Source organism: Chiloscyllium plagiosum, unplaced genomic scaffold (genome assembly GCF_037043375.1).
Source record: "Chiloscyllium plagiosum isolate Xiang-an unplaced genomic scaffold, Cpla_swu_hap1 HiC_scaffold_16, whole genome shotgun sequence".
Classification (NCBI taxonomy): domain Eukaryota; kingdom Metazoa; phylum Chordata; class Chondrichthyes; order Orectolobiformes; family Hemiscylliidae; genus Chiloscyllium; species Chiloscyllium plagiosum.
The window spans coordinates 65280157-65297981 of record NW_028270154.1 but is presented as its reverse complement, the minus strand read 5'-3'; the positions used below and the strand labels follow the sequence as shown (position 1 = coordinate 65297981).

The 17825-nt window shown below is 38.7% G+C and overlaps 1 protein-coding gene across 2 annotated transcripts; it reads right to left on the bottom strand.

The window, feature by feature from the left end:
- Positions 1–751: 751 nt before the first annotated feature.
- On the bottom strand, positions 752–17205 carry pwwp2a (PWWP domain containing 2A). Of its 2 annotated transcripts, XM_087995454.1 has the most exons (4): positions 16978–17205; positions 15960–16145; positions 10105–11781; positions 752–1472 (listed from the first exon to the last, which is right to left on the bottom strand). In XM_087995454.1, the coding sequence occupies exons 1-3, from the start codon at positions 17145–17147 to the stop codon at positions 10119–10121; spliced, it is 2019 nt and encodes a 672-aa protein (XP_087851580.1). In that variant the 5' UTR covers positions 17148–17205; the 3' UTR covers positions 752–1472; positions 10105–10118. The 2 variants fall into 2 exon arrangements, with proteins under 2 accessions (XP_087851580.1, XP_043559816.1); XM_043703881.2 differs by lacking the exon at positions 15960–16145 and having other exon boundaries at positions 16978–17204.
- Positions 17206–17825: the final 620 nt, after the last annotated feature.

The following is a 17825-nucleotide window of genomic DNA, read 5'->3' as shown; positions in this document are numbered from 1 at the left end:
TAGATACAGTAACTTGAATGTTAAGGGAGTGGATATTACGAGTTGCTGGCCTGGAAATTTAGGACTGTAGTTATTGAGGGCATCTGATGTGGGTTCCTCAAATAACAGGGCTACAGAAGTGCATAAAGGTTTGTCATAATTTGGAGGAGTTGGTATTGAACTGGGGTGTACAGAGTTAAAAATCACACAACACCAGGTTATAGACCAACAGGTTTATTTGGAAGCACTAGCTTTCAGAGGGCTGCTCCTTCATCATTTCAGGCCTCCACTAGGGCCATGTTTGGAATTCCCCAGCTATAACATATGTACATACAGTTGACAAATGGCCTGTTCAGAAGGGTGATTAATCAGATTCTCAGCAGACACTGATGTACAAGCTACGAGGGCAGTTGCCTCTAGGGCTGTAAGTACAGGCCGCATTTGACTACCCATAATATGCACTCCCTTAACATTCAAGTTTGCAACTGTCTTCGAAGAAAGCCTTAGCTATTATCTCTTAACCATCTCGTGAAGTCGGTGTTTAGAAGCATGAAAATCTTAATGAGAATTACATTTTATGTAACATTAATGAAACTTTCTATTTGTTCTGCTCACTAAAACCCCCACAAGTCTTTGCTCAACTTAAACCTAGTTGATCGCAGCACTACTAACTGCAGTCAAGGTCAAGAAATATCTCGTATTTATTTTGGGCCATGTGAATCTCATTACTCTGATTTAATGGCTCACCATAAAGACCCAAAATCAATCATAATACAATCTAAATTTTAATCTCTTGAATTGTTTTACACCACATTCTTAAAACATTCAATTTTATGCAAACCTTAAAGCTGAATCACATAATTAAAAGGTATTAAAGTCCACAAAATAATTGACATTGGGCTCCTTTTGATATGAAGACAAAACTAAAATGTGGACCATAGCTTAAATATTAAGCAACTAAGCAAAACCAATGGAGAGCAAATACAGTACTACATGTAAAAAAATCCCTGACAAATGGTTCAATTTCTAAAACTGAATTCATAATTAAAATCCAACTCTCAGGATTTATATAAAAAATAAAAAAAGGACTACAGTACTTGTAAGAAATGTCCGGGTTCATTTACCTGTGAACTCATCCAGTGACCACGTTTTAAACAGGGCACATCACATGAAAAGAATTTCTAAGAAAGAATTTGCCATTTCAAGTGGGTCATATATACTTGTGTGTCAGAAAAATCTCAACATGCATTAAGAATTGCAAAATCTTTTTTAAAAAATATCTTCCATTTTCCATGTGAGAAAGCAATGTACAATAGGTACAAGTGTCATGTTTATTTCAGTTATGACTAGACAGTCATATTAATTTTCTCTCCAGCAACCCTCCCCACAAACTTCGGACAAGATGGCATATTGGGTGTCTGAACGTTGCAGCCCAACAAATGGCAGTGTAGTGGACATCTTAAACAGCAGCCAGAACCTTTAGTGTCGACGGGCTAAAAAGGGAAAACAAACAGTCAAACAAAACGAATGTTACACATCACATGTCAAAATGATAACTGCTGGTCAAATCTATTCAAGACACTATTTAAGTACAGATCAATTAGTTTGTGATTATTTGAAATAGCTGTCACCTCTTGGTAATGTGTGAAATGGGATTTGAGATTTTTTTTTCTAGATCATAACCTATGGTTGGTTTTCTTGATTTGACTTTAATTGGCAAGAGGTAGATGTCATCCTTAGAGGAATAGTTGGCAGAGAATTCAATAGCTTTTAAACAAGAGCACAGGGAAAACATGAGTAAAACTTAGAATTGAGACTCTTCTGATTTGAGGGGGAAAAAAAACATGTGGACAAATGTCTAAGTTACTTCAATTGTAACCAGAAGGTTGAGTGCACTAAGAAATTGTGTAGAGCTGTCAAATTGATTTGGGTCACAGATCACCTCAAAGTTCAAAATGAAATACAAACAGCTAACCACGAGATATTAACCCTCACTAATTTTTTTCCTGACTCAATATACACGATCTAATAGACAAGAGGAAACAACTATTGAAAAATAAGTGCTAAATACTAATTGGTATTTCAGAAATGGAAATGAAAATCAAATGCCATGCCTGGTAAATGTTCTAAAGTATGCCATGCAATGTTGTCAATTAAAATATTCTACAAACTGAGAATAAAATGCTGACAAGAAAGGAAGATTGGGGGAGGTAAAAAAAAGTTAACTGAACTTCTGTTCCCTAGTGTAGAGAATACCAACTTGGCAAGGCTGACTGTCCACTTTTCATTTGAGCACATATCCAAGTGATAATAATGCATGTCTGGCAAATTACTGGATTGTTAATACAAGTAACTAAAAAGGTAATGATTTGTTCTGATAGATAATTTGTGAATCGGGGTATGCTATTTGATAAAGTCACTACGATTTATCTCATTGGGAGTTGAGATACTATGTGTATACATTATCCATACAAATTATAGGTCAGATTTGAAATTTCATGGTTCTATAGACCTGGTGTATAGGTCCTGTTAAATGTGGAATCATTTTGTTCTCCGATATACTTGTATCCTGAGGCCTGAATGCATACTATATTCTTATGGCAAAAGATGAATCATTGCGTCTTGAAATTAAGTACCATGGAAGCTGCAGTAGAATATTAAAACAAAGTGTAATATCCAAGGATTTTTATTTTTAAACTTGTATTATTTAACAATACATGTTAAATATGCAAAACCCATATAGTACAATACCAGAGACAAAGTGATTTGCTAAACCAACAAGAAACCAGAGGGAAACGAAATACAGAATTTCAGGTTGAGTTTAGGTGGTATGATGTCAAATTTTAAAGTTTTACCAACCTTCCTTATTTCAACCGATAGTTAACTTTATCTTCAGATAGAAAATAGTCACTACAGTTCCAAAGGATCAGAGGGTTGCGCTCTCAATAGAGAAAGATGACTAGCCATTGAGTTTAACCTGATGGTCATCATGCCTCAGATGAGGTTCAGAAGGCAGGAACCTCATTAACTCCTGCACTGCCTAAGAGTTGTACATAAAGCCAACAGTGAAAAGGTTATCAGTGTCCAGATTGTACGTACGTCTATTCTTTCCCCAGCATTATTTGAACATTCCCTGTATATCAATCATTTTACTTTATCCATTTAAATTTACAGGTTGGTATCCTTTATCTGCATTTCTGAAAATCAAGACAAAAACTGAAGGTCTTTTGGAAAGTAGGCCCGAGCAGACCTGTAGACATGCTGAGTATGGACTTCAGGAAAAAAAAGTTTCACTGCTTAGCCTGAATAAACCTAGAAATGCTGTTTTGCCCAAAGGGCCTGAACCTAGTATGTCATGTGGTGGAGGAGAGAGGATGACGCCTGCTTCCCTTCTAGCCCTATATGGACCTATAAGTGGGGCAACTATATCCAAAACCAGTTGGTCCTGAGGTTTCCAAATAAAGGATTCCTGACCTGTAGAATATTTCAATATTATTGTGTAGTCCAATGATGTAGAACTCTTAAGGCCCAGCATTGCTTGTAACACTAATTTGGTAGCTTCTGTAATTTTCATTTAAAAAGGTATAAGAGCACAACTATACAGGTTTCTCTCTAAATCTACAATACAACTTCAGATTTTAGAATTTGTTTTCATGCACTACAAATGATATATTCAAAGCAGAAGGGTAGATACAGTTTTTAAATCAGTAAATGTAACTACCACACCAATAAAAGCAACTCAGCATTCCTTCAACTTTTGGTCTGGCGAAAGTAGAACTGATTTTTACCAAAAAATCTGGATGATGGTGATGTAGCACTCATGATCATGTCCATTTTAATTCAAGCACAGCACACTCATGAAAAGTTAGCAAAACAAACGCACTAAGTATTATTTCACTGTAGCCATTTTCTTTTCCAGAAAAAGGGGAGATGTCAAAGAATTAAAACCAAATTCCTTCAATTCTCATTGAGCATCCTTAAATCCAACCTCTGAAATGTAGCACATTATGTTTTTGATTTCTTAGCATTGCTGAAACTTTCAAATTAGGAAACTTTAGTACTTCATTGACCCAATTTCCAGGCTGCATGAGGAACAGTGAGCCTAGTCTATATGCTACAGTCAGCTCAACCACCATCTAACCCAGAGGGAAAAAAACAACTTAGAAGTAGGTGGATTAAAGAACTTAATTCCCAAACAATTGAAACTTAGTTTAAGAATTCAGTTTTAAGCAGTTTTATTTCACTGTGCATTTTATGGTAATGTTAACACTTTTGAAAGTAATTATTTGAACAGAAATATTGAAAAATGGTTATTGCTCTGCACATGAGATTTTAAAAGTTTAATTACTGAAGTAACAATATTTTACAAGGAAAGCATCAAGAAAAACATTGTTACACTTTAACAGTCTGGTCCAGTACTGTACACACTTCCAAACTGAGTTTGGATTTTTTAATGCATAACAATATATAAAAGAAAACGAACAGCAATTCTAGACTTCAACTTCACTCAGCAATCCTGACCTGCTGACCAAGCATCCTGTGAAAAGATTTTGCTTGACTCAATCCTGCAACTAATGAACTTAACTGAATTTGTCAGAAACCCCTGGGTGGCATGCAAAATGGTCATTTGTCACAGTAAAAAAAAAAACCCTATTGATATTAACACAGATGCTCTGATAGGGGGAGTTTTATTTTGCATTGCTTTTAAAACGTAACCCAAATGATTCAGGTTTTCAATTAGGGAAGGGAACCCATTCCCACCATCTTATACAAGTCAACACAGAACTGATGCTAGAAGCATCAAGCGAGTTCAGAACAACTAAGAATGTGCAGTTAACATAGTCTTTCTAAAGTAGACGGTGCCCTGATCAGTAGGTTTATGAATATTGAAGAGCTTAATTTGCAAGTAGTAACATTGAACATGCAACTCAAGCAAAGATAGCAGCAGGAATTCACTCTTCCATTCTTTTCATAATGAAATTTAGTCAACAGTTGTAATGATGATATTTTCATTGTGTATGAACAGCATCACAGCTAAAGATTCTGTGTTCATTTCATTCAGCACTTTTCTCACTCAGTATATCCAGAGGTTTTGCAACTTGAACCAACATTACATGGAGAAAAGGATAGCTTACATTTGTGTCCTTTGAGACTACGGAACATTACAATGCCAATAATCAGTTACTTTCGAAGTGCAGTCAACAGTGAAGGTTACGACAGGATCTTGATCAGATGGGCCAATAGGCTGAAGAATGGCAGATGGATTTTAATTTAGATAAGTGCAAGATGTTGCATTTTGGGAAAGCCAATCTTAGCAGGATGTACACACTTAAGGGTAAGATCCTGCGGAGTGTCGCAAAACAAAGTGACCTTGGCGCGCAGGTTCATAACTCCTTGAAAGCAGAGTCACAGTTGGATAGGATAGTGAAAGTGGTGTTTGGTATGCTTTTCTTTATTGATCAGAGCATTGAATACAGAAGTTGGGAGGTCATGTTGCGGTTGTACAGCATGTTGGTTAGCCCACTGTTGGAATAGTGCGTGCAGTTTTGGTCTCCTTCCTATCGGAAGGATGTTGTGAAACTTGAAAGGGTTCCGAGAAGATTGACAAGGATATTGCCATGGTTTGAGGATTTGAGCTATAGGGAGAGGCTGAATAGGCTGGGGCTATTTTCCCTGGAGCATTGAAGGCGGAGGTGTGACCTCAGATTTATAAAATCATGAGGTGCATCGATAGGGTAAATAGACAAGGTCTTTTCCCTGGACGAGGTGGGTCCAGAACTAGAGGGCACATTTAGGGTGAGATGGGAAAGATATATAAGGGACAACTTTTTCACGGAGAGGGGCGTGAATGTATGGAATGAGCTGCCAGAGGAAGTGGAGGAGGCTGGTACAATTGCAACATTTAAAAAACATCTGGATGGGTATATGAATAGGAAGAGTTTAGGAGGGATATGGGCCAGGTGCTGGCAAATGGGATTAAATTAGATTGGGCTACCTCATCGGTATGGACAAGTTGGACCGAAGGGTCTGTCATCTCGATGACTTTATAGTAATAATAGGAGAATCGACGTTTCGGGCATTAGCCCTTCTTCAGGAAGAAGGGCTAATGCCCGAAACGTCGATTCTCCTGTTCCCTAGATGCTGCCTGACCTGCTGCGCTTTTCCAGCAACACATTTCCATCTCTGATCTCCAGCATCTGCAGACCTCACTTTCTCCTTATAGTAATAATAGGTAAACATGGCAATCAATTGAATAGCAATGTTCCAGAGTCAATACAGATTTTGAATAATGCTAGAGACATGTTGAAGCTGTTCATCTTGCACATATTAGGACAAATGTCAAATTTCAAATTATCAATTTATGGACAGGAGTAAAAGAGTGCCAGGATATATCAACTTCCCATCCTCTTGGCAGTTCAATAAAAGGTTCAAGGCTTGAACATACATGCAGTTTTCTGCAAAATAAAAATCACTATTACCAGAAACTTGCAAGCAGATCTGAAAATTGCCAGGTTTCTTATTACCCTGAAAAGCAGTGTTCAAATTTTTGCAATATCAGGTTAAAAGGTGTTTCATGCTGCTACTATCAAGCAGCAAGTGGTACTTTCTACTAACTGGATGCCAGTCACCCAATTCAGCAACTCCCATATGAATTTCAGTGCCATTGAGCTGTTAGGTGCATATGGCCATAATTCTAATAATAGCTGTTTGAATCTAATAGCATCTTTCTTTGGTTGTTCGAAAAACAGCTTAATAGATAGCATTCTGGAGCAGCCAAGCTAACTAAATCCAGAACAACTGGTTAAAGTGATTCTGCAATTGGGTAACACTTGCTGAACACAGTGAGCTAACAACTATATTATCAATTTGAGAGACTCCGTTAAGGATTGTAGCACTTGCAAGAAGCAAGGTAGACCAACTTTAGAGTAAGAGTCCTACAGCACGCAACAGGCCCTTTGGCCCAAACTGGTCCATGCTGACCAAACCGTCTGTCCACACTAATGCCATTTCCCTGCACTTGGCCCATATCCTTCTGATCCTTTCCTATTCATGTATTTGTTGAAATGCCTTTTTAATATTAATGTACCCACCTCAACCACTTCCACTAGCAGCTCATTCCATATGCATACCTCCCTCTAAAAAAAGTTGCTCCTCAGGTTCGCTTTTACACTTTCCCCTCTAGTCTTCCAATTCCCCAACCTTCCTATAACAAGGTGACCAAAACTGAATATAATACTCCAAGTGTGGCCTCACCAACGTCCTGTATAACTGCAACATAAAACTTCCCAACTTCTAAAGTCAATGCCCTGATGCCACAAGCCTCCTTCATGCCCTGTGACTCCACTTTCAGAGAAATGAGAACCTAAACTCAAAGATCCCTCTGTTCCACTACACACTTTAAGGCGCTACCATTCACCATGAAACTCCTATCTTGATTTGACGTTACAAATTACAAGACCTCAGATTTATCTATATTATACTCCATTTGCATTTTGCGGTCCATTTTCTAACTGATCATGGTCCTACTACAATTTCTGACAACCTTCCTCACTGCCCACAATACCACCTATTTTAGTGTCATCTGCAAACTTAATCATGCCTTGTACATTCTCATCCAAATTATTGACATAGATAACACACAATAGGCCCAACATCGACCAGAGGCACTCCAGTAATCATAGGGGTCCAGTCCGACAAGCATCCTTCCACTCTTACCTTCTGCTTCCACTATCAAGCTAATTGTGCCCAAATTGCCTGCTCACCCTGGATTCCATGCAATCTAAACTTCCAGAGTCGCCTACAATGTAGAACCTTATCAAAAGGCCTTACTGAAATCCATATGGATTACATCTACTGCCATGCCCTCGTCAACCTTCCTGGTCACTTCAAAGAACTCTAACAAATCTGCGAAGCATGGTCTCCCAATTAAAGCTCTGCTAACCACTCCTAATCAAACCCAGTCTTTCCAAATGCACATATACCTTATCTCTCAGAATCTTCTCAAGTAACTTACAAATCCCAGATGTTTAGCGTCCTGGTCTATAGTTCAGGCTTTTCTTTGCAGCCCTTCTTGAATAACAGCACAATATTCACTACCCTCCAGTCTACCAGGACCTCACCTGTTGCTAACAATAATGCAAAAATATCAGCCAGGGCTCCCGCAATTTCTTCTCTAGCCTCTTGCAGTGTTCTTGGATAAAGCTGGTGAGGACAAGGGCATTTACCCACTTTCATACATTCTAATATATCCAACACAGCCTCCTCTGTGATATGGACTGTCCCCAAGACATCACCAGTAACTCTCCCAAATCTTCATGTCTTTCTCCATGGTAAAGACAGGAGAATTATTCATTGAGAACCTTGCTCATCTCCTGTGATTCTGCACATATGTCCATTTTGGTCATTGAGGGGCCTTATTTCTCTCTAGTTAGTTATTTTTTTCCCACTAAAAATGGATACTTAAACTCATCCTAATCTTTTCAACCAAGGCTCTTGCGTGGTCCCTTTTTGCCCTCCTGGTTTCCTTCTTCAGTAAACTCTTGTAGTTCCTGCATACCTCCAGGTATTCACTTGATCCTAACTGCCAGTACCTGAGCCATGCCCCCCTCAGGTCAAAGTGTTTTTCAAAAAATTAATATGTTCAAGCCTTACATCTTTTTGTATCTTCCCAGAAGCTTGGAGAGCTTATGTGCTTTCTTAATGTGAATTCAGCCAATCAGCATCTTTTTCTCCTATTGTGTGAATCATTGTGACTACTATAATCTGAAATCATGTATTTTTCCTGCTGACTGCAAGACAAAAAGCATGGGCAACATTTCCTTTTCCAGCAAAAGGGAAATTGCTTTCATCGACACTGCTCATGGTAGCTTGTATCTTTCCCCATCTCATCACTTGAATAGGAAGATGGATTAAAAACAAGTGCTGAAAACACTTAACAGGTCAGGTATGAAATGTGGAAAAAGAAACAGTTAATGTTTCAGTTGAATAATCTTAACTATAGATATTTTTAATCAATCTGTTCAGCAATATAATGAAAAAGTTGGGACTTGAACCCAGGTCTTCTACCCCAAAGCAGGGACACTACCACAGTGCTACAAGAGCCCTTAAACTTTTTATCCATCCTAACTCAACTTTACCTTTCCACAGATGCTACTTGATATGCTAAGCATTACAAGCTTCAGTGATAATTTGGTTTTAAGAGGATTCTGATTGAATGGCTTAAATTTTGTAACAATTACAGATTTTTCAATTTTAGTCCTTCAAATTTGTGCTGCATGGTTCAGCCAGATAAACGGAATTCAAACTTTCAGTGCATTTTCAACACCACATTGAAACAGATGGTGACTTCTCGTCAGCTAATGTTCATTTCAGAAACTAGCATGAATCACTGATTTACACATTAGTTGTATCAAGTTTTTTTTAAAAAAAGCAAAACTAGGAAAATCACTAAAGCATCATTACAGCAAACATTACGGAGACAGTTATCCATGAACCAATAAGCCAGCTTCAGTTTTAACAACCATTACTCCAAATAACAGCACTTGAGTTGTTCAAAGTACATGTGTACCAATCAATCAATTCCATGGCTCACTTTGATCCCCAGAACGAGAAAGATTTTCAAAAAAGCAGCTTTTTAGAAATGATAAAGTAAAAAGACAAGGGCCATCTCGATGTGTAGACAGTTTTGGAGCCAATTTTTAAAATGCTTTTCCACGGAGTGTCCAGAGAAGCAGAAACTTAGTCTTTAATAAGCATTCTATTCAAAAAAGGAAAGGAACTCAAACAACACAATAAAACAGCCAGCAGACTGTCCTTCAAGGTTTCAGCTCCTACACATCCAACTTGTGAAATGTTTAAGGCAACTGGGCCTAACGAAATTGGAGTACTTATTGGATCTAAACTCGATTTATTTGTCCAAATTCCTGATCTTAAATGCTGAAAATTGATAAATTAAGTAGATTTTTACCCTCGGTGTTATAATAGTCAGTAGCCATCCTCATTCTAAAACTAACATTGAATTGCAGTCATTACACCAATGTGCCTAATTTGAAGTTTTACAATTAGTCATACATATTTAAATTTGGGCATCAGTTTAGTGTAACCCCAACCACTTGACTTGCCTACCTTCTTTGATGTTTTCATGTTTCAAATTGTGTCAGCAGGGCCCGCACCTCAGGTGTCAGCTGCTTTGCAGCCTTGGCTGCCTCTGTGATGGCCTTTCGGTAAAGGCCCTTTCTCTTCTTGTTAAACCGTGACTGGAAGTTTTCTAAAAATGGGGAGACTTGTGAAAGAGCCAGGAAAGATGTTGTTGGGGACCCAAACCATGAAATTCTGGCCTCCTGTCTTACTAAAAAGCCATTATCTTTCCGGCTCACAGTTATAGTAAGTATGCGGGCAGGCCACCAGGGGAAACCGTAAATCTTGGCCCAAACAATGTCCCCTACACATATGGTCTTGCCATCTGGAGTCACACATTTAGAGACATTTTTGGTAAAGACTTTCACTTTCAAGGAATTAGTGAGCTTTTCTTCTTTTGAGGAGGAAGAGCAAGGTACATGCATACTGCCTGGAGGAAAGTCAAATGTTTCAGTAGAACTACATTCTGAGTTGGAGGATTTTATATCATCTGCACTATCACTACTACAAACTGAAAAGGTGGAAGAGTCAGATTTATTTTGACTGTAGGTCATATAAACAGTTATATTGCCTCCTCTGCCCCTTTTCCCCAATTGTTTTTCATCTTGCTCACAAGGCCATTTTATTTCCCTGGTGTCTTTATTCTCATCAGTGGACTGTTCCAACCCTTTTGTGGGACTATCTTTTTCAGAAGGCTGCTCACCTGCTGAGCGGGAAGAGGTACAGCGAGGCGGCGCTTTGGACACTGTCTTACAGCTGCGTAGTCTATCAAGTTTAGCCTTGTAAACAGAATCATTTTCTTCATTCCTGTACCTTTGTGGTTTTAAACGAATCCGTGGAGGGAGAGAGCCAGAGTTGGTGGTTTGAAAGCGCCGTGTAAAATGAACTTTTGGAATGGTACCACCAGATGAAGAAACTTCCTGCTGTTTCTTTTGAACTTTGTCTTTGGCCATTTTCAATACTTCCCTGGCTTTCGTGTGATCTACGTTCTTGTTCTGTAGCACTTTCTTGGGATTCAACTGCACTTTAGAACTATGTACTTGGGAAGAAATCTTGACTACTTTGCCCTTGCCTGTAGTTAGATTTGAAATTTTAATGACTGTATTTCTCTTCTGACCATCATACTGCGTTTTTGCTTCCAGTTTATGATCTGTTTTTAGTCTCTTAGATACTGCAGGCGCACTGTCATTTTTTCGTTTCTTGTCCTCATTTCGAGAAGTGTCATTTGTGCTGCTGCCCCTTCTCAACTCTTTTTTATCTGCAGAAATACTATTTTTGCATCTGTCACATAAAACTTGTCTTGGTCGGAGTTTAATAGAATTCATTATGGAAGTAGACTCCTCTCTGAACATTTTCTTTTTAGGTCGTTTAATCCTTCTTGGAGGAGGTTGAGGTATAGACTGGTTATAAGTATGTCTAATAAAGAGTGGAGGAGGATAAGGTGCTCCTTCGTAAAATAACGGTGCAGGTTTTGCAGTCCACAGGCTTTCAACCACACTAGGGTGTGTAGAAGGTACCAAAGATGCTGCTTCACATGTACCTGCTGATTTTGAACTTTGCTGGATCTGTTGCTGGAATGGTTCACATTGAAGTTGCAGTAAGTCAGTTTTATCCTTGTAGTCCCTTTTTGGAAGCACAGTCACAGGAATTCCATAGGGCCCAAACCTGAGAAGGTATAGCACAAATGGATTCAGTCCTAAAAATCAGGTTTTTGCATTTTGCTCCAATTTTACTATCACCATTAAATGCATTTATTTCCAAGCAACACATACTTTTTGCATTCTTAGTGATTCAGATATCTTTCACATGAATCAGAAAGCTAAAAATACCACAGTGCAGACTGTGCATCACAAGTGCATTAAACTGTTGACATACCACGCAAAGAAAGAGTCTAGAGCTACACTTAAAAGCCAGGAGGGACTAGCTTTGAATGCTTAACTGAACTGGACTTGCTCATGTTCTCCGGGTAAATATTGATTATAAACATGCAAAAAAAATTCAGTTACATCTCCTTATACACCAATGTAGTGCAATATGGCTTTGAAAAGGAAAACTTAATTCTAGTTCAACGTCTTACACCAATCAAAACCTAAAAGATATTAGAAAAAAGTTCGATTCCATTGACAGTGACATCCAGAAAAGGGATTTGTGAAAATTTGTTGAATGTTACAGTAAATGACCTTTCTGGTTGCTTGCTTACCTGGTAAATTAACCTTTTTGTTACCAAAAATTGACAATGATTGGAGCAGAATTGCAGTGTCAAGTTTTCCATAATTTACAATGCTTTATAAAATCTTCCATTAAATAAGCTTTTATTTCTGAGCTAGCAATTACACAAGTCCAAAATGGAGATGTTGCAATAAACAGTAGATTGCCGGTACAATGCTAATCGATAATTATCTCATCCAATGACTTAAGCATTATCACCCGAATTAAATTTTATATACACATTAATTACAACTTGTCGTTAAGAGTTTAATTCAGATCAAGTAACCAAATGGCCTCAGTACAGATTCTTATAAATGGTGCTTTGTTCAAAAATAACTACCTGCTAAATTGTTTATTCCCACTCTGATGTCATGCATAAGGAATTCTGGTCTCTCTTCATCTGTCTTCATAAAATCAAACAGTAATAATAAAGATAGAAGTGTCCACTTTGTCGTGGCAGAGTTGAGAACAGTTGAATCTTCTTTACGTTTTCTTGAATCCAGCCCCCTCTTGCCCATCGAAATGTCATATTTAGTCTTGCAGCTCCTCTCCCGGGTGAAGACTAAATAATACCAACTTCTGATTTTCATATCTTGGCAATATGAAGTTAAAGGCACATACCAGTCTATGATCAGAGGATGGGATTAATTTAAACTACATTAGATTGTTCCAACTGGAGGCTGGTAGCACCAGCATTTTACAATATTGGAAAGCTCATCACTGACAGCACAATCAACCCCAAATTACTTGGAATATTTTTGATAGTATTTATCCCAGAACTGTGCTGAAGAACTAAGTCTGTCTGTTAACGTTTCAAACTCAAACAATTATTCATATAATGCATAGTATTAAAAGAATCATTCTGGATGCTTACAAACAGAAGAAATCCTACTCTAAGTTAGCCTTTTAATTCACCCATGATTTTTCTGGACTAATCATAGACGGTACTTTCATTTCAACTTTCTTTCACACTTTTTAAGAAACTCACTATTTCAACAGTGAGAAAACTGTATACAATTGCAGCTAAACAGGTTTCCTAAATCCCAAATCAGACTAATGGAACAAAAACTTTGATTCAGTGGACCAACAAACATTCATTTTTCTCTTTCTCTCCCCCCCCCCGTTTCCAGATGATTCTGCAAATGATACAATAATATTCATTTAGCACATTTTTAAATCAATGACTTCTAACAATTATGTTGATATAAACTTGTCCTACAATCTTAATATTTTACATTTGCTTCTGAAAAAGAATTAATACAAGCCAAACAAATCCAACATTCAGTTCTCATCTACTACTAGAATTGGAAGTGATAAGAATTTCACCTTTGACGTTCTTCCAAAAATCAGATGTTTCAACTTTTCGCATTTCTAGCAAAAGAAATGGCAGTGACAACAAAATGGAAGCCAGCTTGAGACCATGGCTTGCATCCTAATGCTGATGAAACACCAACTATAAATGGGCACATTATATCAGGAGTAGCAAAAGTCTCTAATATATAGCATTCAAGACATCTCCACACTATAAAACGGGGTATGAAACATTGGCTGATGTTAGAAAGATCACGTCTTCGTTACAGAAGATGCAGTAAAATGAAAAATTACTGCTGAAACAGGTGTTATATACGCATTCAAATGATACCCAAACATTTATAGAAAAAAGCTATTTGGAAAAAGGCCTATAATTTGGGTTCACTTTCCCTAGAGGATTTTTACTCCAATTGTTCACTTCCATCATCGCTATTATGGAGGTCAATATTTTGACAGTAGACCTACAGTAGACAGTAGTGCTTTAGGATGGACTGGCCCAGATTTGTTAAGAAATAGAGGGTGTTGCTACATAAAGAAATTTTGTGTAGTACACAAATGCAAATTAGGCTTTTGACTGGACAAATGTAGCCATTTACATTTCCCAATGTTATATTTATATCAGTTACTGTAGCACTAACCATTGCATCCTGGCTCTAAGAATTGCTGGCTGGTTCTGCTCCCAAAATACTAATCCTGGCAATAATTGGGGTGAAATGGCCAATAAAACCAATTCTAAGCTGTAACAAAAAGTAGTTTTAGAAAGAATTCATATAAAGTACTTTCAGTAATTAGAGCAGATAGCTACTTTAAAGAATCCTCCTTTCAATGTTTATTTTAAATTTAAAAATCAAAAATGTACTAGAGAAGGAAGCATGGTTCTTTATTTTACAGCAGCCAAGATTGATGAGAAATGCTATATACTTAACACAATGGATTATGCTAAATAAGTGCAAGCAGTTTTTCTCAAATTCATTTGAAGATAAAGACTTAACTGACTGGGCTAGCATTATTCTCAAGCCACAATTATCCTTGTGGAACAGCAGTCCATTTGAGGTAGGGACACCACCAGTGTGTTAGGTTGAAATCTTGGAATTCCCTCCCTAATGACAGAAGGAAACTCAATAAAATTCTAAAAGGATGGTGAGAGACTGAGAACTTGCAGGCAATGGTTTTCCCAAGTTTCCAGTGCCCTCGTCCTCTTGGATGCTAGCGATAAGGCACATTCTAAAGCAGGTTCCACAAATTTTTGCATGCATTTTATAGGTGTTAAACACTGCAGGTGGTGGATGGAATGAATACTTGCAGATGTGGTGCCAGTCAAACAGTTTTTGTCCCGATCGTGTCAAGCTTAAGAGTATTAATGGAGCTGCATTAATCCAGGCAAGTCGAGAGTATTCCAATTTGTGTCTTGTAAGATTGTTGACAGACTTTGAGGAGTCAGGAAGAGAGTTACTCAGTGCAGAATTCCGAGACTGAATCTAAAATTACTTATAGCTTAACTTTAAACAAATCACTCACAGGTTTTGATGAAAAATGGCATAAGGACATAGACAGCAGTTCTTGAATCTGGAACCTTAGTTTCTGGCTAACTACGGAATAACTGATGTTAGAGTAGTAAAGATTGACAGTAACCGTCTGGGCCAGCATTTATTGCCCATCCCTAATTACTCAGGACAGTTAAGAATCTGCATTGCTATAGGTCTAGAGTCATACGTAAGCCAGATCAGGTAAGGAAGGTAGATTTACTTCCCTGTAGGACGTTAGTGATGGGTTTTTATGACAGTCAACAGTAGTTATAAACATAACGACTTGAAGAAACTCAGCAGATCTGGCAGAATTTGTGGAGATTTAACATTTCAGGTGCAGTGACACTTTTAGTCAGCTCTGAAGAGGGTTAATTATTTTCTCTCCACAGATGATACCAGATCCACAGTTTCTCCAGCAGTTTTTGTTTCAGATTTTCAGCATCCACATTTTTTTAATTGGTTAAAAAACTAGCATATTTTATATTCTAAAATTTAAATGTTTGACCTGAATTCAGATTTCACCATCTGCCATGATGAATTCAAATCTATGCCCTCAGAACTGAGCCTGGAGCTCTAGATTACTAGTGACGTTACTATTATGCAATCACCTCGCCTCATACAACATTTATATGAAACAAAAAACATCCCAAAATAGTGATACTACACTCCAAAATTTAGCATCTCAAAAAAATACAAAAGTTATACTGTAAGAAACATAGTAGGAAACCTAAATTGTTTTGCTCTCTGGGAATAGACTGGTTTCAATATTGCATGGGAGGCTTGAGCTGCCCCACCTACCATAAGAATTTCCCAACTCTTGATCCAAGAACAGCACACATTACCATGTTGGGGGCATCTTGGGCTCTCACCAGGTTGAGAGGGGGGGACACGCAGGAAGGTTGACTTCGAAAGCAAATCTGGAGGCCAGAAAAAACCTTGAGACACACATGAGACCTTGACCTGAATGAGTAGTAGAGGCTCAACCTGTATGCATTTTTTTTAAAAAAGTATTTTTGTTACAGAATAGCAGAGTCAAAGTTTGTTTTCAGAGACATACATTATCAAGTATAACTAAAAAGAATTATTAGCCCTGGCTCACTTCTAATGTGAAACACAAACTGCATTACACTGTTTAGATGTATACACAAACTCTGCATAACGTCTAGGTGCATCACATTCTTCCTGCCACTCAAAAATCACTTAGTCAAAACTCATTTTAGATCGATTTAATGGAAATTGAAAAACATTACAAAAGGGAGTTACGGTACTTCAACTCATTCCTTAAAATGTGCAGATAGTAGTGGTCTCATTCGCAAAACTACGTTATTAACCTTTAGAGATACAGTTGACCCCTAAATTGAAAAAGTAAATCCAAACAAAATAAAGAAGGGCATTTGAGGAGCTTCATACTCTTTCTCTGCATTTCTATTTTTCTTTTTCCAAAAAAGTTAGGAGGACTGATGATGCATTGAATTTGGGTGTGGGTGGGTGACTATGTGTTGGGGAGTTGCTGGAACCTGGTCTGAGCAGGGCTGGGTATGGTAGGGCAGGGCTATGCCCCCACGAACTCCCTTCTCTCCCTCTGCACGTCCTTTGGCAACGCAGCGGCCACAAGGGATTCGGATGCAGCAGAGCGCGGAGACGAGGTGCCGGCCGCTATCGCCTGCTGCCCTAGGCCCATAGGTGGGCACTTCATTGGCTCACACTTTACCTGCCCCACCATCCGCCCTCCAGGTACCACTCCAGGCCTCTCAGGAGAAAGGTGCCTTTTTCTCCTCTCTTTCTACCCGTTATTTTGTGTTTTATTTTCTCGTACCTTCTGGAAATATCCATTAGAACTCCTGAGAAAAGCTTCTCTTCGAAACGCAGGGACACGACCAATGCGTCGTCCACGACGTGATCCACCGTTACCCTGACTTCGGAACCCGCTAGGAGTTTTAAGGCGGCAGCGGCGGCGGCAGCAACGCCAACACCCGCAGCCGCCATTTTGCTTCCTGCCTGTTCCTGAGCGCCGTTTCTCGTCTGCACCCACTCCGCTGCTCGCCGGCCTGGCTCCGGGGCGGGCGCTGCAACACCACCTGCCTCCCTGCCATCCTCCTATTGGTCCAAATCCATAGTCACCTTCTCTGATTCGTGTTCTCGAACCATCCATCGGCTGTGGCAGGGGCGGCCTATTTGTTCTGTAGGTCTCCCGATTGGTGTAGTTAGCTGTCAATCTGCCGAGGTCGGGAGAGACTCGTTTGACGATTGGTTCAATGAACTGCCTGTCCCAAAACTGCGGCCCCGTTGTCATGAGAACTCGTGTCGCTCAAATCCGTTCTCAGATTTGTGAATGGTGAGACAAGCTGTCAATCAATCATCTTAGCCCCGAGGCTTACAGCAGTTTCTGACTCGTTGGATAACTTGTCAATTATCGGGCACCGAGCTATGAAGAACGCAATGGCTGCTATGCAATTGATTAGAATCAATAGCGATTTTTGCAGTTATATTTATTAACTATCACTGAAACCAATATTTGTCAAGTAATAACTATTAGCAATGTAATACCATACTTTTGAAAAGTTACTTTGCTTGTGAGAGAGCAAATCTTTGACCCCTTTACATGTGAACTATTTTAAGGACATTTCGAAAGGTCTTCGGAAGTTAAAGGCAATAGTTGAGAAA

What these genes read in the sequence shown, in the direction of transcription:
- pwwp2a (XM_087995454.1), bottom strand. Translation starts at nt 17,147, where the DNA reads ATGGCGGCTGCGGGTGTTGGCGTTGCTGCCGCCGCCGCTGCCGCCTTA. An exon ending in CTAATGGATATTTCCAGAAG is followed by an intron (nt 16,146 to 16,977) that starts GTACGAGAAAAT and finishes AAATGCATACAG; the next exon opens with GTTGAGCCTCTACTACTCAT. An exon ending in AGAGTTGGGAAATTCTTATG is followed by an intron (nt 11,782 to 15,959) that starts GTAGGTGGGGCA and finishes ATACCTTCTCAG; the next exon opens with GTTTGGGCCCTATGGAATTC.